Source organism: Eublepharis macularius, chromosome 18 (genome assembly GCF_028583425.1).
Source record: "Eublepharis macularius isolate TG4126 chromosome 18, MPM_Emac_v1.0, whole genome shotgun sequence".
NCBI lineage: Eukaryota > Metazoa > Chordata > Lepidosauria > Squamata > Eublepharidae > Eublepharis > Eublepharis macularius.
Window position 1 is genome coordinate 12418931 of NC_072807.1, and position 19745 is coordinate 12438675.

The following is a 19745-nucleotide window of genomic DNA, read 5'->3' on the forward strand; positions in this document are numbered from 1 at the left end:
CTGGCCAGCCGGCACTGGCGCCATCAGTATTGGAGGAGGGCACTTTGTGACCGCTAACATCTCTAATATTTACTAAGAGAGTTCCAGGGAGAGAGGAAGCCCAGAGAACTGAGCAAGTTACCATTTTTTTTAAACCCTCCCTTCCTCTAAGGAGCTCGGCATGACATAGATGTCCCCCACCTTGCCTGGTTCCTCTACTTCTATGCGGCTCAGACTTTTTGGCAAAGACGGTGGAGCCTTGCGAGTGGTGTGTGCCTGCCCCAGCCCACAGCCACTCTTGCCCTGGACTTCCAGTGCCTTTCTACAACTTCAAAGCTCAGGATAGTTGAAGAGGCAGAAAGTTCTTGTCGGCAAGGCTACCGGCAACATTCCCCTTCGGCATGAGGCCCTTCCTGTGGATGCCCAGAATCCCTCGCTCACCCCTTGCTTCTTGCAGGGAGAGAGAGAGGCTCGGCTAATTCCCCCAGGCCATCCTTTCTTCCGGCTTTGACTTTTCTGCCTTTACTCACAGCTGTCCCCCAGCCCAAGTTACACAGGCAGTTACGCAGAGCTGACCTTGCACGGCAGGACCCAGCCTGGGAGGAAGCAGCCAGGGGAGTGCAGGGAAGACGGAGCGCAAGAGCAGAATCAAGACAGCGGAATTATTCTACAGGATGATGAAGCAAAATAAACTCTAGGCAGTAAAATGGCCCCCAGAGGGCCCCTCTACTCTGCATGTCTCCAGGCATGCTGGGCAAATCCTGGCAAACGAGAACCACAGCTAGACAAAAAGTGGCCTGGGTGTTCAGGCCACGCCGAGAAAACAGACAACTGAGTGGTCACTAGATAGAGCTCCGTGTGCTACAGGGTGAATGAAGGAAGTTGACAGGCTGAGCACTCCGTACCGCTCGGAGCTCAGAACTCGATCTTGCAGGCAGGGAAGGACTCATCCTGCATCACCACTGTGCTGCTGCTGGCCAAAACCATGATGCTCAGTTCCTGTTGCTTCTCGTGCGTCTGCTGGTACCATTCACGGGTTACCGCTGTGTCGTGTGTTGGGATGAGGGTCACCTGGGGCAACATAACAGATGCTCAGTTAGGTAGACCTTCCCTCTGGCTTTCCCAGGTCACAGAAATGGCAGGTGCAATACCTTCCACTACTGCAACATGGGAGAGTGACAGGCAAGAACAGGTGCAGAGCAAGGCAGGATGGGCTCAGGTTCAGATGCCCCCTGGGAAAGCTGGAAGCAGCGTAAAGGAACCAGTGGGCCATCTAATTCCTGCGGCAGCTGCAGACTAAAACGAGCAATCTTGTCGAGTTGCTGCATCTTTCCTTTGGAAGGGAACGGGCTGGAATTCCTCAGCAGGCCTGGCCCTTTCGACCATGTGTGAAATCATCCTAGCGAGAGACGGTTAGGCTGAATTTATGCCAGATCTGTGGAAGATGCTCATGCAACTGGGTTGTGGAGTTCCTCTTGTAATAAGAAATCCAGAGGAGTTAGCCGTGTTAGTCTGCAGTGGCAAAATAGTAGAGAGTCCAGTAGCACCTTTAGGACTAACTAACTTGATTGTAGCATAAACTTCTGAGAGCTATAGCTCTCTTCGTCAGTTGCATAAATCTCTCTGACAAAGAGAGTTGTGGTTCTCGAAAGCTTACGCCACAATAAAGTTGGTTAGTCCTAAAGGTGCTACTGGACTTTACTATTTTGTAATTAGAGGGCAGTCCTGGCGATGGCAGGACCAGGGCATTTTCCCCATCGCAGCAAGGGTAGTAGGTTTCTTTTCCATGTTGATCCTCAGCCACAGCATCCCCAGTCCTCCGTCCCATAGTTCTGCTCAGGTTTAGCAAGGAGAGAAATCGGTCTTTAAGAGGCACTTACCTGCAGGTTCTCACCCCACTGCGACTTGCCCTCCAACAGCGCATCGAGGACAGCTCGGCTGGGTTCTCCATTGCTGGGGTCATTCCCGCTGACAACGTAGTAGGAAGCTCGGACTTTCTTGAAGAACTCGTGGTCTGTGTTCTTCCCACTACAGTGGTTGGGGATGTAAGCCAAGTCTACGTAGATAGGTGGTCCAGAGGGCACGGATAAGTTGCTTTTAGGGTTACTGGAAACTTGGGGAGCAGAAAATGGTATTGTTTATTTATGTTGACTCTTTCTACAATGTACAACCTCCCTCTTGTTTGCCAGCCAGTGGCAATGGTGCACTGGCTGGTGCCAACTAGAAAGGACCCAGTCATCATCTAGCCTGGCGCTCCCCGGGGTGATTTCTTACACTTCTAAGCATCTCTCGCTCCCTCAGGTTCAGCCACTCTGAGACAGAGAAAATAAAGGGGAGGGGAGGCACGAGTCTGCATTTTGGAAGTCAGTAAACGGAAAAGTTTGGTTTCATCTGGAGTATGGTATATTTGGACGTTTGTCCTGTGTAGCCCCCCACCCCACCCCCGCCAGTAACTCCTTTTCTATAGCTGCTACTGGACAAAGCACAGACTGTTGCCTCTGTAGCATCTCAACTTTATTTGCCACGGAAAAGTAACACTGGTTTTCCATCACAAACACTCTGGCCTTCTGTGCTGGTAGCATACTTTCTCTGGAGTATTCTGGAGCTCCCATCTGATCTCTCTATTATAGCTTTTTTATTTTCTTCTCTCCCCCCCCCCTCCAATGTTCCTTGTTGAACACACAACACATTTGCTTCAAGGAGGAAAAAGGGAACTGGCCGTGGCCTGTACTCCTACAGAGCTGGGGCAATGCCACCAGAGTCCAGAGAGGTGTTTTGTGCTAGAACTCATTCTTCTCACCTCCTAGGAGAAAAGTGACTGAGTGTTCACTGAGGCTTCCACCTCCTTCATTCGTGATGGGAGAGAAGCCCCCCACCCATGTCCAACATCGCCAAGCACGCCAGAAGTGGCTGGTGGCTGGGCAGCGTTCTGGCTAGACACGTTGGGATATGCACAGGACCAAACCCAACCTCCAAGAGGTCCAGGACATACCACTGGATCCAGATTTCCAATAGGAAGCCAAGTTTAAATCTGGAGGGTGAGTGACTCCTGGTGACAACGGAGATAAGGGGCTCAGCCTCAGCACCTCTTGCTCAGCTCAGAAGATCTTGAGACGGGATGCCCTCCCTAGGACATGTCAAGCTCTCCATAAACGCTCAGAATCTATAGTGGCATTCTTTCTACTATAAGACCTGCCTCAGTGGATGCTCCGAGCACAAAGCAGCGTCATTCTCTTCCTCCAGCAACACCTCAGCTAGTGACGTGTCTAAGGAGCTTTGACTCTGGAAAACTCACACCTTGGGAATCTAGATGGTCTCTAAGGTGCTACTGGAGCCAAATCTTGCTCTTCTCCTACAGCCCGACACAGCTACCCACCTGAAACTATTTCAGAGAACGTTTCCCTGACCTCTCCATCACTGGTATGATTTTGAAGAATCCTCTCCCCTACACCAGTTCTGAACAACAGACTCCACCTGACTTCAGCCGGGCTGTCATTTGATTGCCTGGTGACAACTCCCTTGAAAGAATTCATCCTCAAAATATTGTTGCTCTCCATCAGCACTCCAGGGATTCGGAATGGCAGGTGTTACCTGCCAATTAGGCACTCTGAATCACCCATAAAGTAAGGTAGGGCTTACGGCCAAATCTACCATTTGTGCCTAAGATTAAATTCCTGCTGTTCAGAACACATGTGCAACCCACTCTTCTCTTGGGAATGGACCGCATCCAGGTATGTCAACAATTTGGCAAGCTCTTAGTAAGACTGTGCTTAGTGCTCATGAGTGTGCGTTGTGGGGGAAAGGCAGCAATTTTGGTAGCCTTGTAAGGGGCTATAGGGAGGCCATTCACGTCTCTCATGTGCACCCACAGGGTTTTGTGGAAGGCACAGCAGCCAAGGGTGCCATGTTGGAAGACAATGCTACTTTTATAAATCCTGGATGTGCAAAGTTGCCCTCTAGCCTCCCACAGATGCAAGGGAAATCTTTACATAAAGTTTGTTTTTGGAGGGGGGCGGAGGGAGGGCAGCGTATCTGAAATGAGACAACCTCCAGGCATCAGTGTAAAATGTACAACTGGGCCGTTTCCAGACGGCCCCCCGCCTCGCGAAACGTCGCGCGTCGTCGCGCGTCGTCGCGCAGAAAACGCGAAATAACGCGTTTTCTCGCGCGAGTTTTGCGCGACGTCGCGCAAAACTCGCGCGAGAAAACGCGATATTTCGCGTTTTCTGCGCAACGACGCGCGACGACGCGCGACGTTTCGCGAGGCGGGGGGCCGTCTGGAAACGGCCCTGGGTAGTAAATAAACTGTGCTCTGTCAATGCTCAGAGGCTAAAGTAAAACTATTACAGGCAGCTGCAGATCTGGTATTCCTGTCTAGCCTTCAGGCTAGCAGGATGCCAAATACTAGGTGGATGGGAGGTAACCAGCCAAACAACAGAACTTTTCAAGTGGCAACTCGGAGATCCTAGGAGACACTCCCAGAAGCGAGCAATTTCCCATCTGGTAGAGTAGGAGAGGTCTCTTGGGGTTTAAAGGAAGAAGAACTTTGTCCTTTATTTGGGGAAAGAGAGGAGAACTTGCAGGCGATATAAGACGGCAAATTTTTGGAAAGAAAAGCTTTAGAAAATGAAAGATTTGGACGATGGAGCCCAAGAGTGGCTGGGAAGGAGAGCGTGCCAAATACGGCCCGGAGCCAAAATCTGGTAACTTTAATGATTATTCTGCCTATCTTTTAATTCCTCATCAGAGGAGTTAAGCTTTAGTCCAAGGGATATAGGATTGCATAATTGCTTTTTTATTTTCCCTTTACTCAGTAGTCCAACCTGGTGGAACTCTCTGTCTGAGGACAGCTGGGCCTGTCAGGATCTTCTATCATTTCGGCGGGCCTGTAAGACGGAGATGTTCCACCAGGCGTATGGTTGAGGCCAGCATGAGACCCTCGCTGAGCCTCCCACCAGCCTCCCACTAAGGGTGGGGTTATACAGTGTCCACTGGCTGGCTGCCCAACATATGGGTACAGCACGGGGCTATGTAGCACCCATTCGTTTGCTGACCCACGTATGGGTTGCAGTACATTATCTGTCCGCTTCCCTCCCCCTGTATGTTGATGGGCAGGAATCTGGAATTGACCCCCTCTTGGGACAGTTATTATCTGTTGTTGATTTTATGATGAACTGTTGTTTTATGAATTGTTTTAATATTTGTATTACATTTTTATAACTGATGTACCTCGCCCTGAGCCCGCTTGTGGGAAGGGCGAGTTAGAAATGTAATAAATAATAATAATAGTCATTAGATAGTTTTTAGTCCAGCTAAATGTACGCAAAGATACTGCAAATGTACGCAAAGATACTGCAAATACAAGTAAAGCTACATTTTCCCTTTGGTGAATTTAGTGTTCTGATGCTCTGTCTTCCTCACATAAAAACCTACCTTGGCCCCCTCTTACCAAGGTACAAAGAGCAGATAGGGGGGAGCCTGCCTGCATCTGACAAGTGAGGGCCTCAAAGCTTCCCTGGGGGATTTGATGTTGGCTGCCAGAAAAAAGCCCGAGTGCTTAACTTGGCAGAAGAGTCTGTTAAAAGAAAATACAAAGTCTAGGTCCGGGGAACTAAACTATTACTATAGCTCTAATTCACCGCTTTGCAGCAGTGGCGAGGAAAAGGAGTATGACGTGTGTCGGGTAGTCATGGAATAAAGCTGGTGAAATGGATTCCTCATTAGGGTCTTGTGACTGGGTTCTGGATCAGCTGATTAAACTCCCCAACCCGTGTATCGGAATAAGATGCCTGCAGAACTCATTTCACCATATAGCTGCCTAGCTAGCTGACTGATTGAGCTTAGGCTGCAAATATAGTCACATATAGGGGAGGTGGGCCGGGCTCCTGCCTTCTCGGGTTCCAGCAGTTAGCAGGTTCTTATGGATTGTGCCTCATCTGTACCCGAGTCCTGCTCTGCCAGACTCGGACTTGGAAGTCAGAGATGTCCATCCCTCTCAGAACTAAGCTACAAGTGATGCCAGACACGAGTTTTTTTAACATGTCAGGAATGCAATGTTACCTGGGAACTGCAGCTGAAAACAGCGTTATGCCCCTAGTGCAGGGAGGCAGGGGAGGGGAAGAACTTTTCAAAGACAGTTTTCACAGACAGAGCCGCATGGGACCGCTGGGGAAGAGGAACTTTGCAGTTGTTTTCTTGCCATCTCAACAGAGAGAGGAACTACCAGCTCTTCCCCTCCCCTGCCTCCCTGCGCTAGGGACAGGCTCCTGTTTTCTTCTCTCTGCTGAGATTGCAAGAAAACAACTGCAAAGTTCCTCTCTCCCATCGATCTTGCACGGCTCTGTCTGTGAAAACTGTCTTTGAAAAGCTCTTCCTCTCCCCTGCCCCCCCGCGCTAGGGGCATAATGCTGTTTTCAACTACAGTTCCCAGGTAACATTGCATTCCCGACATGTTAAAAAACGTGTCTGGCGTCACTTGTAGATAGCTGTCAGTGATCAGAGCTCGACCATGTCCTCCAGCAGGAGGCGGTCCTATCCCAGGAGGGCAAGTGCTCACCTGAGTATATGGAGCAGCTCCAGAATACCTGTCCTCTCCCTATTCTTCCCTCTGTCCTCCCCACCCTGGGAGGAAGGGCACTTCCCCACAGGAGTTAACTACATCTCTCTTCGGAATAAAGCAAGGCTGCAGTTACGGCCCTTACAGCACAGCTTCCCAGGGCCTTCCCAATCTTGCAAGTTCACATGTCAATTCAGTCTGCAAAGAAAGACATGTCTCACCTGGGCTTGTTTTGACACTGTTGATGAGATTCTTGTTATGGCTGCTTCGTGAGCTCTCCTCTTTCTCTTCAACATTGGACTTGAGTAGTTTCTCTCTCTTTGCCAGTGCTGGCTTTGGAGACCTATCCGATGGCTGCTTCACAAGAGCAGGTTTCCTGGAAGGGGAAGAGGGCTTGGCTTTACTCAGTGGCTTCCTCACACCTTTGTTTTTCTCTTTCAGGTCCTTCTTGGATATTTTATCAGGTCTGTTCATGTTTTGTTCGCTTAGCAGCATCTCGGGGTCCATCATGCAGACGTCAGGGTGTGGAGGATGAGGGCGGGGGTCCACCATGGAAGCAGGCTGAGGGTCATGGCTGGACCTCGTGCTGCTGTGATGGGAGCTGCCCACCACTTTGTCCACGGGAAGAAAATCGGCATCTTCATCCGAGTCCATGGCAGCATCAGCCGTGATGGACGGGCACTCCTCTGTTTCTGGAGGAACGTCAGAATCCGACTGGGAGGTTCCAGAGTCGCTTGCAGAGGTGGGGGGAGTTTCTTCCACCGTTGCAGTGGCCTGTCTGTGTCCACCAGGACTGGCGAGTGGCCTCCCCTTCACAGAAGAATGCCCTTCCGCCTGGGAAAGCTCACTGTCTTCTGAGGAGTCATGAGGACTTGGGTTGATGAAGGACGGGGACAGTTCATCCTTTCTCGGCTTGTACTCACTCGAGAACTTCTGCTCACAGTCAGTGGCGGCTCCTAAACGTGGCTCCAGCTCATGGAAAGCATCACCGTGGTCCTCGGCTTGGCGGCTTTGCTGAGGGCCTGGCAAGAAGGGCTGAAAGGGAGGCTCTGGGGTGAGGAGGGAAGAGGGACGGATCTGCCTGTCACAGCCTTCCTCCTCCTCCTCCTCCTCCAAACTCTCACCAGGAATAGGTGATGTGCCATGGCATGCAAGTGGACTGCTGCTCACCTCTGTGGGGCCGTTGGCTGTGGCGATGGCCTCTTGCTGGCAGGAGGGAGAAGCTTCCTGTACATCAGGCGAGGAAGAGCTTGATGTCTGTTCCTCAGGGCTCGGGAGATGCTGAGTGCAGCTTTTCTTTCGCTGCAGTTCAGCCAGGCACATCATGCTGTTGTCCTCCGTGGCCGTAGCAGCCCCTTCCATTTCATGTGAATATGTCTTTGCAGAACCTGCTGGAAGTAGCGAGGATGTGTCCCACATGCTCTGGGGATCTGGCTCTGCAGTTGCTGCCTCCGGATAGGTGGGATACAAATGGGGGTAGAAGCTTGCACCGGCTGTATGCATCGTCGGGGCGCAGGTCTTGGAGGACTCCTCCTCGGGAGGACAGGGCGATTCCATGCATTGCTGCTCCTGGGGCACTTCAGAGGACAGCCTCCCTTCTCCGTATGCTGAGGATCTGGTGAAGGAGGAGCTCTCCTTGACAACTTTTTTGGACACCTCCAGGTATTCATGTTCTAAGGAAAGAGGACCTAACATGTCTGACGTCTGAGACGCGTCTCTTAGGTGAGATGAGAAATGTGCTTCGTGTCTGAATAGAATGGATGGCTCGTGCTTTTCTAGGGACGAGAGTTCGAAACCTGAGGAAGAACAATCCAGTCCTTTATTCAGAAGTGCCGGGGCCTTTGGATGGTCCTTCTCCTCCTTAGCAGGACTCACCAAGCAGAATCCTTTGGTGGGGCTCTCCGAACACAGTGCAGCGTCATTCGTGTGTTTCGTTGAGGAGACCGCCTCCTTGGAGTACTGTTTGTCGGCTTCCACAGATACATTTGGGGTCGCAGAGTCCAAAGTTGTCATCCACGTCTGCCTGTTTGAATTTGTGAGGGTGTCACCGGGAACTTCATTTGCCCCCTGGACTGTTTGCTCCGCCTGGTTTTCCTCTCCCAACAACCCTCCATGGGCCATCAAAGAATGATCAGTTTCTTGCCGCAGCTGTGAAGCCTGAGCCTTCTCCAACCAGGAAATGTCTGCGTATGGTTCCTTCTCACTTGCTGCCTCCAGAGCTGAAGGTGGTTCTGGAAGTTTGGGTTCTTTCTCTGACTCCTCCTTGGCACCTTTTTCCAACTCTGAGTCACTGATGCTCTCTTCTCCTCTGTCAGCTTTCTCATAGTAGAAGAGCTTTGGGGAAAGTGATCTCTGCTCCTGGCTGATGTTTGCATCTGGAGGTTGTACAGCGTTAAGGTAACCAGCTGTTTCTCTTTGATTATATCCTTCCACGACGGCAGTGCCGCAGAAAGAGCCTTTGTCTCCTGAAGAGGAGGCGAGCACGGGGCTCATCATGTTTTCTGACAGGAGAGGTGAAGGGCTCCTTTCCTGCGGTGTGTCTTTGTCTGCCAAGCCCTGTGGCATGCTGTGCTTCTTTGTCTGAGATGAGTATTGTTCGTGAACATCTGCATACTCAAAGGATGGTTCTGCTTTATCTTTCGGGGAAGCTGGAGAGGACAGTTCTTTCTCGGCAGGGGTGTAGAGGCAGGACTCCTCTTCCTTGGAGGAGATGGGGTACAGAGATTCACTCGGAGCCTCTCGTGCTTTCTTCGCCTGGAACATGGCATTTTTTCCATAAGGGCCAGCCCCAGGCACTGTAACTTTGTCGAAGATGTCTGCATACTGGAAAGTTTTCTCATGGGGATAAGGAGTTGGTTCTCGCTCTTCCTTTTTTTGCTGTTTCCCATCTGGATCGTCTTTAGATTCGCAAAATTCAAACTGGCCAGAAGAGTCCAGAGTGTAGGTCCATGAGAGACCCCCCACTGGTTCCAAAGAAGTTGTGTCCTGCAAAGGGACAGTAAGGTCTCTGCTTCCTCCGTGATCACTCCCTGAAAGGGACTGCCTGGTTTCATGGGACTCTCCAACTATAAACACAGCATCTTCCAGTCCTCCTGGGCTCACAGGGCCTCCTGGGTCTTCTGTCTTCTGCTTTGGGCTTTCGCCGGACTGATCAGGAGACGCATTTTGTTCTCTGTGCTGTGCCTGCTTTGGATCTAACATTCTTTCGAGTAGCACATCAGGCTCTGATCTCTCTTCCTCGGCTCCTGATGAGAGTTTGATGGCACTTTTATCTAACACAGAAGGTTCTTTCAGATCTGAGCAAGCTACTTGTCTCTCCTCTTCCAGCACGGCAGATATAGGAGGTAGTGAAGCGATGGTCAGACCCTCACCCACAGAATCAGTATGCAGTTCCGTGGCTGCTTTCTCAACTTGCTTGTGTGGGTATGAAGGCTCTTCTTTTCCTTCCATTACACTGTCTCTCTTAGTCTGGTGTGGAAGAGATACCTCTGCCCAATCCAAGCTGGATTTTGGACTGCTTTCGAGCTCAGGGGACTGGGGGCTTAAGGAGACAGGCATTTTTAATTCCTTTGCATCCAACACTCTTTGCTGAATGTCTGCTTGGACAGACAAGCCCTCTTTCACTTGCTGGTCCTCTGATTTGTCACCATCAAGTGAGAGGTCATCTTGGACAAATGTCCCAGGTTTTTGAATGACCGTTTCTTCCTGGAAATCCCTATATTCAGTATCCCAAATTTCCTTCTCTGCCAACCGTAAAGCATCATCTTTGGACTCCACAGAGTCAGGGATATTTCTGTCTTCAGTTACAGAAAGTAAGGTTTTCTTTACAAAATCTTCCACCTCATCATCTAAGAACGTACATTCTCCTCTTTCCTTATCATACTTCTGTCGTTTTTTGCATGAGATTTCCTCCTCCGGAAACCACACTTTCTTATCATAGGCTGCATCTTGCAGATAAATATCTTCCATTTCTGGAGACTGCTCTTCACTGCCTTGTTTCTCTTCTGTCTCCTCAGAACCGACTTCCAAAGGCTCCCTACCTAGAACGCAGCCAGGGTCTGTCAAGTGTGAAGATGTCTCTTGGGAGGAAAGTACTGGAGATGGTTCTTTGTGGAGGGCCTTCTCTGGTAAGGAGACGAATCCAGTCTCTGCAGGCAACATTTGTGTGGTGTGGGTGCTTTGACTCTGTTCAGAAAATGAGAGAGAGTTGAGGAAGTCCTCTTTGACTAAAGCGTCTTCTGAAGTTTCACCTTGGTGTCTAGTTGTTTCAGCAGATAATTCCTTGGTATACATATCTAGTGGTTTTCCCCCTGCTGGGGTCTCTTTCATAAAGTGGGATTTAGTATCTATTTGAGAAATCTCTTCTGTGAACAAATGTGAAGAGGTTTCCTCCTCAGGGCTCGGAGAAATGTTGCTGCCTTCTGGAGAAATGTATTTGATAGTATCAGACAACAGTTTCTCTTGGTCTAAACTTGGTTCTGTGAAATGTAGTGTGTTACTATCTTCTGGAGACATATTCTTGGTGGAAACGTCAGGAGATTTTACCTCAGCAGAACTTTCTTTGGGAAACGGGAACAATTTTACTTCACCTGGAGAAACGTCTTTTACAGAAGCTTGTGTGGACAGGTCATCTTCAGGTCTGTCTACTAGTTCCTCCCATCCTTTTGGAGGAGGTAATTCTGCAGTAGAGAACTCCTTTCTCCCAGTGCACTTTCCATATTCTAGGCTGAGGTCATCCTGGGGCTCAGGAGGTGCATCTATGGTGGGAGGATACAGATCAGAAATGTCAAGGGTTTCCTGTTTATGGTAGAAGCTTATTGCCAGCTCCTCTCTTTCCAGGGGCAGTCTCTGGTTTTCGCTCTGGGAAGACACAAATCCTGCACGCACAAGGCCAATACTACCTGGGCCAGGTGTGTCCTGAAGGAGACCAGACACTGCTTCGTTTCCATCCTCCGTAGCAGCTCTCCCGCCTTCCACCTCTCTAGCTGTGCTGGGGCTTCCTTCTCCATCCCACTCGACAGGACCCTTTTTAAACAGCTCTGCCTCCACAGTGTCAGACTTTTCCTCTACTGGGGATTGGTGGAAAGGGGTGTGCCCAGCACTTGTTGGGCCTGACTGGGTGGGGGAAGCCATCTTGACTGTGCTGTCGTCAGGACTCAGGCACCGCTCTTCAGCCTCACCAGAATCAGCCGGAAGGAACTGGGATTCCCCTTCAGTCAACAGCAATATCGCTGCTTGTGTTGTTTCCGTGGGAACCTCAGCGAAACCCTCCTCCAGAACCCCTTGCTGAGAATATACTGGAGCATCATAATGTCCTTGGGTTTTCGGAGGCCTCTCAGTGTTGGGAGTTTCGTCTTCCTCTTCTTCCTCCTCCTCCTCCTCCTGAAAGCCCTTTTTACAGGCCTCAAATTTTCTCTCACTGTCAGTTAATGCCTGGAAGTCTTCTGGAGGGGGAGACTTAAAGCCTTTATCCTCCTCTAATGAAGAGGTGGGAGAGATTGTGCCAGCAGAGGGTACATAGTCCAGGCCTTGAGTGGCCTCTGTTCGAGAGGAAGGTATACTGTTGACTGTGTCCACCAGCAAGGAGCTTTTGCCCGTCTCTTCGGTCTGTGGAGCTGTTATCGAGGCAACAGACTGGTCTTCGGCCACCGACGTGGCGAAAGAGGAAAGCTTGTCACACTCCGTGATGGAAGTGGCTGAGGACACATGCTCTTCTTCCGCCAAGGGGGCTGCCACGATGTTTGTGGAGTAATTGAGGATTTCAGGTTCCTGGCCTGTATAGCCTTTGGCCCCTTCAGCTGCGGTCATGGCAGGAATCCCATGGATTGCCTCAAACAAGCTTGGCTGGCCTGGCCCAGAAATGTTATAGGAGGTGATGTCTGATCTGAGGTGTGGAATCCTTTCCTCCTGTTCATCATGAATCTCCTCGTCGGAAATGGTCTGTTCAGTTTCTGAGTAGCCGGGGATAGTTTCATCCTGGATGTAAGAGATGTGTTCTCCAGATGGGACTGGAGCAAACGAGGATTCCTCTTTCGGGGCTAGTTTTCCATGCGCTTTGATTCTGCTCACCTTTTCTTCTTTGAGCTCTTTCCCCTTTTCTTCAGAGGGCCAAGCTGCATCCTGTGGTTGGTGAGAGAGAGAAAGATGGCTGCTCTTTATCTCTTCAGCCTTTATGTATTGTTCTTCCATCTCTTCCTGCTCTGCCTTTTCAATAATCTCTTCTCTCTTTCCTGCCTGGCTTTCTTCACTCATGCCCATCCACGTTCTTTCTGAAGCAGTGTCTTTCTCTTCATCGTGGTGAATCGTGCTTAGGGAGTCACTGAGTGCTGCAGCCTGATCTCTCTCCTCTCCTGATTTTTCTCCAGGGAGCCCCGGTACTGCCCTCCCAACGTTCTCCTCAAATTCTCCTTTTTTAAGGGGTTCTACCAAGGCTGCTTCTTCACTATCAGACCTCTCAGCTGTTTTCTCTCTTTCCTCCAGCTGAGGGGGTGGCAACTCCCCCAAAACCTCGCTGGAAGTTATTTCCTTCTCTGGCCTAGCTGAGGAAATAAAGGTTGGAACACTGGGCTCTTCAGCTATCTGGCCATCTTCCTGAATCGCCTGAATAGGCCTGAGTACATCATCCTGTTGGAAGCCAGCCTCGACCTTTGCAGAAGCCAGCTCCGCCTGAAGCCTCACCTGCTCTTCTCGCTTCAGCTCCTCAAAGTCCTTGGTCAGGTCCTCTGGTGAAGACAGAACGAGCCGGGGCTCCGCACCCTCTGGCTCTTGCAGTTGGCTCGGCTTCTTCCGCACAGGAGATGTCTTCTGGTCTGTGAGCAGCTCCTTTTCAACTTTGCTCCGGACTTTCTCAGTTTTTATCCTGTTTGGAGCTTTTGCTTTGTATAAGGTCTTCCTCACTTCAGGAGTGAAGGGCTTTAAGTCAGGTTTAGGCAATTTTTTGGGTTCTGGTTTGGCTTCCTTCTTTCTTTCGTCTTTCTTCGACTCTTTCCTTTCCTCTTTCCTTCCATCTTCTTTTTTCAGCTCTTTCTTCTCTCTCTTAATCTCCTTCTTTTCCTTGTCCCGTTTCTCTTCCAGTTTAGAAGATTTTTCTTTCAAGTGCTTCTTGCCAACTTTGTCTTTGGCTAGTTTTCTTTTCTCGGCTTTAAGGGCGTCACTAGTGTCCGTTTTTATCTTTTCGGGCTTAACTGGCTTCTCTGGGAGTTTTTCAGAGGGTTCTTTTGCTTTTTTCTCAGTTTTGGTCTCTTTTACTGTTTCGGCCTTTACTTCCTTCACCCCTTCCTCGGGTGCTCCCTTTCCTCCAAATGGCTTAGAGGAAGATTTGAGGCTTTCTCTGCTGTCTGTCCTCTGTTTAATCTTGGTCTGTTTCAGCGCAGGTGACGGTAAACCAGAAGCCATTTCCTTCTGGGTAGCTACGGGATGCTTGAGAAAATCCAGGTGCCTGAGTTTTTCAAGACCTTCCAGAATCTTGTTTTGTGGAGCATTTCCAGGAAACAAAACTCTTACTATTTTTTCAGTTGGACTTGCTGGGAGCCAAACCACCAAAGCTGTGATGGATGTCAAATAAGGTACAGATATCTCCCCTTCTTTCCCGCTGGCAAGAATAATACCCGTCTTGGCCTTGCTGTTTCCAGCCCATTTCTGCATGAGAAACTGCATCTCTTTGCTCTCCTTGACTGGGTTCAAGATGTACATGTCCAGTTTCCCAACCCCCATTTTGTGGAACAGTGTGATGGGCTCGATGGTGTTACTGACAACTCTGTAGAGAGGCTCCGGCTTCATTCCCAGCCTGTTCAGGTACTGCAGTGTCAGGCTTGCCTCTTCGATGCTCCTTTTGACCTTCATGGAGGACTCTGGCATTTTGAGCTTCTCGGGAACGTTGAAGAAAACAACCCCGAGTTCAGGAGAGATGAGATTCTTCATCCAGTCACTGTAGTTGGTGGAGCCTTGTGACTGCTCTTCGTCTTGCTCGGCAATCTTCCTTTGCAAAAGCCCATTGATGCCTGGAAGGTTGTCAGCCCCAATGTGGGTCAGGAGTACTGAGTCGATCCGGTCCAGGTGCCGGACCAGCTTCCAGAAACAGGATTTCCTCTCCGAGCCGCCGTCCACCAGGATGTTGAATCCATTGACAGCAAAAAGAGCCGAATCCCCCCGCCCTCCTGGGAATATGTAGCAGCAGGGCTTGGAAAGCTTTAGGAAGCCCCCAGAGGTTGGGGGTTCCAGGAGATCAAACGGGGACGGGACATCCACTGTCTCGGAGACATAGCTGGCGAATTCAGAGACTCCATCCATCTCTGGCAGGACCGAGTCAGGGTTTAATCTCAGATTAAGAAGGTCCTGGAAGTGGGGGTTACCAAGGCTGCGCCACTCTCCTTCTCCCATATATGATACAGTGAGAGAGGCCTTGGATGCCGGATCCGTGTTGCTAAGCAGCTGGGCAACCTGTAAGAGCCAAGAGCCGGTTATAGTAACACTCGGAGAGGTCCTTGGTGAAATCCAAAGCTGCTTTTGAATCAACCCTATACAGATTCATGCACTGTCTAGTCATACCAATCAAGCTGCTTTTGTAAATGGGTGGCCGATTCTCTCATTAGGGAGCAGAGACACACATTCATTATAGATGCAGCAGAGTTAGCCGTGTTAGTCTGTGGTAGCAAAATCAAAAAGAGTCCAGTAGCACCTTTAAGACTAACCAATTTTATTGTAGCATAAGCTTTCGAGAACCACAGCTCTCTTCGTCAGATGCATGGTACAGAAACTCTGTACCATGCATCTGACGAAGAGAACTTGATTCTCGAAAGCTTATGCTACAATAAAATTGGTTAGTCTTAAAGGTGCTACTGGACTCTTTGATTTTACATTCATTATAGGCTTACCAGTGGCCTGCTGGTGGCGAGAAAACTCCCAGGGGTTTGCCCAGCTGCCCGCTGACTGCAAGCGATTGGTGGGAGGTGGCAAACCCCCTGGAGATCACCCACCACCGGCAGGCAACCCGGAAAAGCGCACACAGGGGACACTCCCAGCTAGGGTTACCAGGTGCCCGCCATCCCAGGGATTTGCCCCCTTATCCGCTGATTGCTGAGAGATCGGAGGGGGCAGGAGCGTGCCTGCCACTGGCACGCACTTGAGGAGTGCACACCGTGTGCGCACTCCCATCCCTCATGCTGGCCACGGAAGCATCCCCACGCTCCGATTTGGCCCCAAACCGGCCAAATCGGAGCACAAGAGTGCTCCTGTAGCCGGCACAATGATGTCACTTACAGAAGTGACATCGCCATGCATTTGGCGTGGTGACATCACTCCTGGAAGTGACATCATCATGCTGCTGCCGGAGTGTGTGTGTAAGTGTGTGTAAGGATAAGTTCCAGGCCCCTATCCTCCCACTGAGTGGATAGAGGGACCTGGCAACCCTACTCCCAGCAGAGCGCAATGACATCACTTCCTGAAGTGACATCATCACATCAGCCACGGGCATCATCCCACGCTTCACTGGGGTCAATTTTGGCCCCAAATGGACCAGAATTAGCTCCATGCAATGCACAAGAGCACACCCATAGCTTACATGGTGATGTCACTCCCCGGAAGTGATGTCATCACACGTCTCTAGGAGGAAACTTCCTCAGGCAAGTCCTGGGTCTCCCTTCCCCCACCAGGAGGTTATAAGGATCTGGGAACCCTAATAAAACAGGAAAATGATAACACTCTACTCATGTTACTTTTTGTGTGGTGAATATTAGTCTTTGGAAAGGGAAGTCAAACACCACCAAAGGCATCCAGTATCTCCTGGCTGACTGGCTGATAACGCTTGGTTCTGATTGTGGCCCAGACCCCATCTTGAACGCCTGTGGAGGCATGTGCTAGTCAATGCCCCCAAACTCAGCGCCAGAAATTATTGGACGCTTGAGAAAGCTTAGACAAAGAATTCATCAAACGCAAGTCATGAAATAAAGCCCAAGACTGGTCTGCAAAGGAGGGAAGGACCAGTCATCATTTCCAAAGCCATATTATCTTGGGTAATGTGGATTATGCACAGAATAAGCCAAATAAATAAATAATGATAATAAAGAAGGTCAGTTCCAGACTGCCCACAAGCTTACCTCAGGATCTGCAAATATGTCCGCGAACCTCTGCTCAGTAAAGGCGCCCGACTGCAGGATCAAGTCTTCTTCCTGGTCTGAGCTCTGTCCACACAGGATCAGCAGTTTGTGGGCAGCTTGTGTGTCACACACCAAGGAGCGAACCTGTTTGCACAAGAGAAACTTCTCAGATCTTTTTGGTCTAGAAGTTCTGTGCTGGCATAAGCCTCGCAGCTCAGAGGAAACAAGCTGCCCTGCTTCGAGTCTAGAGAAGAAATTTGCCTTTGTAGAATGGAATCCCTGGAAGGCAATTCTGTTTCTTGTCTGAACAAATTTTGGAGAAACTCAGTGATATCCCATCCCTCCCCAGTCTCCAGTATGAGGAGATGTAGGCAACATCAGGGCACTAGATATAGGCCCAAATGAGACCAAAATGCATATACTTCATTCATTCATTTATTTATAGTCCACCTTTCTTGCTGAGACTCAAGGCGGATTACACAGTATGAGATTAGTACAGCACTGCTTCACTGGAGAACTTACGACTGGCAATGGCATAAACCTGCAAGCATGGAAAGAAAATGTAAAGAGAAGTAAGAGCTGCCTGGATGCCAGTTTGGTGTAGTGGTTAAGAGCAGCAGGACTCTAATCTGGAGAGCCAGGTTTGATTCCCCACTCCTCCACTTGAAGCCAGCTGGGAGACCTTGGGTCAGTCGCAGCTTCTTGGAGCTCTCTCAGCCTCACCCACCTCACAGGGTGATTGTCGTGGGGATAATAATAACACACTTTGTAAACCGCTCTGAGTGGGCGTTAAGTTGTATATAGATCAAATGTTGTTGTTGTTAATAGTGGCTGAGATACTGGAAAAAAACAGGAAGCAAGCAGCTGTTGAACCATTTCACTGGGGCAACTCCGATCATTTCTGTTTTCCATCATGGAGTTCAAGATTGCACACACAGGATTTCCAGGAGAAAGGCTAGGTAAGTGCTGACCAGACCAGACCTGCTTAGCTTTAGCAAGGACTGGATCAACATACTCTTGATTAGCAAACCCGATTAGGCTGGTTTCAGGGATCTCCGGGCTTTACCTTTGACACAACGTTCTGCTCATCTGGGTTTACTAGGACAACTGTTTCTAGGTCCTCGCTTTGGTGGTGGAGGGTCCTCTGGCCTGGGAACAGAGCAGAAAAAGGTCTTGTCCAAAGAGTGCCGCTGGTTGCACAAACCCCTCTCCTTCCCCACTGTGTCTCAGACCCCAAAGATAAATCAACCAGTGTAGCTACCCCAAGGGCCTCTCTGTCCCAGTCTCTTTATGGATAGAAGGACCCTAGAGTCCTGAAGCCCTAAAAGACTGACCACATTACCTGCTCTGGCTGCTCTTGTCTGATCTCCACCTCCTCCACCTCCTCAGCCCCCAGCCTGGTTCAATGAAGCTACACCTGATTTCCATTGTGGAGGATCTCAAATAGCATGGGCAGACTTAAATCTGCTTATGGACTTGCACAATTTACAATGGGCTTCTTAAAAACATTCTACCTATGTCACCTGTTGTTTCACATTGTCCTATTGTTATGCTAAGTTTCAGTACTATAACAGTTAAAAATGATTGCTTTCTTAAAAATAGTTTTGCAGATTGTGTCTTATGCTTTAAAAAATGTTGGAGGTCAATTTGACCCCAGTTACGTTTCTGTGGGGTTTTGATGTTTTCAATGAGGGGTATTTTTGATCTCCAATTCCAAATTTTACTCTTCTTTGTCCTGCATTGCTGAAGAAAGTTATTCTTGAGGCCTGATATTTTTCTTAGTAGCTAATGCCATGCTTGAGAAAACTATCAGATTTCCATTTTTGCTGTAATTTGGGGTCATTTTGACCCCAATTCCAAAATAGTTAGTCATTTCCCCCTAAGTAAGGTTAATGATGGATTTTGGTTTTCTTGTTGCAGAACTTTCTCTACTATAGTGCAAAGACAGCTGCAGATACTTGACCTGGAACTTGCAATGCCCAGCAGAGTAATACCTGATTGGTTTGAGCTCTGAGGACAACTACCAGGCAAAGGGTGGTAGTTTTTTTTAAAAAAATAGGCAGCTGCTTTTAAAATATTACTTTGGGGTATGTGTGGTGGAGAGTTCCCTCAAGTCAGAATTGACTTATGGTGACCCCTGCTGGGGTTTTTGTGGCAAGAGACTTAACAGAGGTGGTTTGCCATTGTCTGCCTTTGCAACCCTGGTCTTTGTTGGAGGTCTCCCATCCAATTACTAACCAAGGCTGACCCTGCTGAGCTTCTGACATCTGATGAGATCAGGGTCCCCTGGGGTATCCAGGTCAGGGCTTGGGGGATCTATAAAACTGTTTTTATTACAATGTTCTCTAGTTTTGTAATCAAGTTTTATTGCATTGTGTACTGTATTATACAGGTTTTATTGCATCATTTACTAATTCTGAAAAGTAGATTATAAATGAAGAACAATACATAAATTCCTCTCTCATCTCTCCCTTTTTCCACTGGTCTTTTCTCTTTTCTCTTTTCTCTTTTCTCTCTTTGTCTGCCCTTCAGCCCTCCTTGCAGTGTGATTTACCCTTCAAGGTCACCTGTTCCTGCTCTCCTCAGTATGATACTCCGGCTCTTTGTTGGTCGCTTCCTAGATCCCCAACCTATCTCCTTTTCTCCTGTCCTCTTCCTCCTCCTCCTCCTCCTCCTCCATCAACAACTTTCTCTTCAACTGATGAAAAGGTTATTGCCACAACAAACGGGTTGATCTTCATTCCTTCAGTGGGTCACTGGACTCCCCCAACTCCCTTTTCTTCTCTGGAGGCCACTTGGACTGGCAGCTTCTCCAGTTGGACTGGAGAAGCTGCCAGAAGCAGATAGGTCTGTAGATGTTCGAAATATGCCCAAGGTGTCTTACCCCAAGCCCCAAGTCTATGGTCATAGAGAATGAAGATCTTGGTACGTAAAGAGTCATTCCAAGGAAAAGGGAAACTGTCTTAAAGAAGGGACTAATTTCTCAGGTAGTGGACCCATATATTTACCTATGGAGGATGTGCCTCCCGGGTGAGTGGTAGGTGGAAAGTCTTGGAAATGGGCAGCTCAATAATTAGGACAAACATTTTCATTGGGTGGTGACATGCCTGCCTGTT

General features: G+C 49.2%; 1 protein-coding gene across 1 annotated transcript; it reads right to left on the reverse strand.

Annotated features, from left to right (window-relative positions):
• Nucleotides 1–709: 709 nt before the first annotated feature.
• Nucleotides 710–14839, reverse strand: MAP1A (microtubule associated protein 1A). The gene is made up of 3 exons (XM_055002629.1): nucleotides 6757–14839; nucleotides 1860–2092; nucleotides 710–1050 (listed from the first exon to the last, which is right to left on the reverse strand). Exons 1-3 carry the CDS (start codon nucleotides 14822–14824, stop codon nucleotides 895–897), a joined length of 8457 nt encoding a protein of 2818 aa, XP_054858604.1. The 5' UTR covers nucleotides 14825–14839; the 3' UTR covers nucleotides 710–894.
• Nucleotides 14840–19745: the final 4906 nt, after the last annotated feature.

Bases quoted from the DNA above. Each gene is read 5' to 3' on its own strand.
- MAP1A (XM_055002629.1), bottom strand. From the start codon at position 14,824: ATGGATGGAGTCTCTGAATTCGCCAGCTATGTCTCCGAGACAGTGGAT. The intron at 2,093-6,756 runs GTGAGACATGTC...CTGCTCCCCAAG, and splicing joins CAGTGTCAAAACAAGCCCAG to TTTCCAGTAACCCTAAAAGC. The intron at 1,051-1,859 runs GTAAGTGCCTCT...ATGTTGCCCCAG, and splicing joins AGTGGGGTGAGAACCTGCAG to GTGACCCTCATCCCAACACA.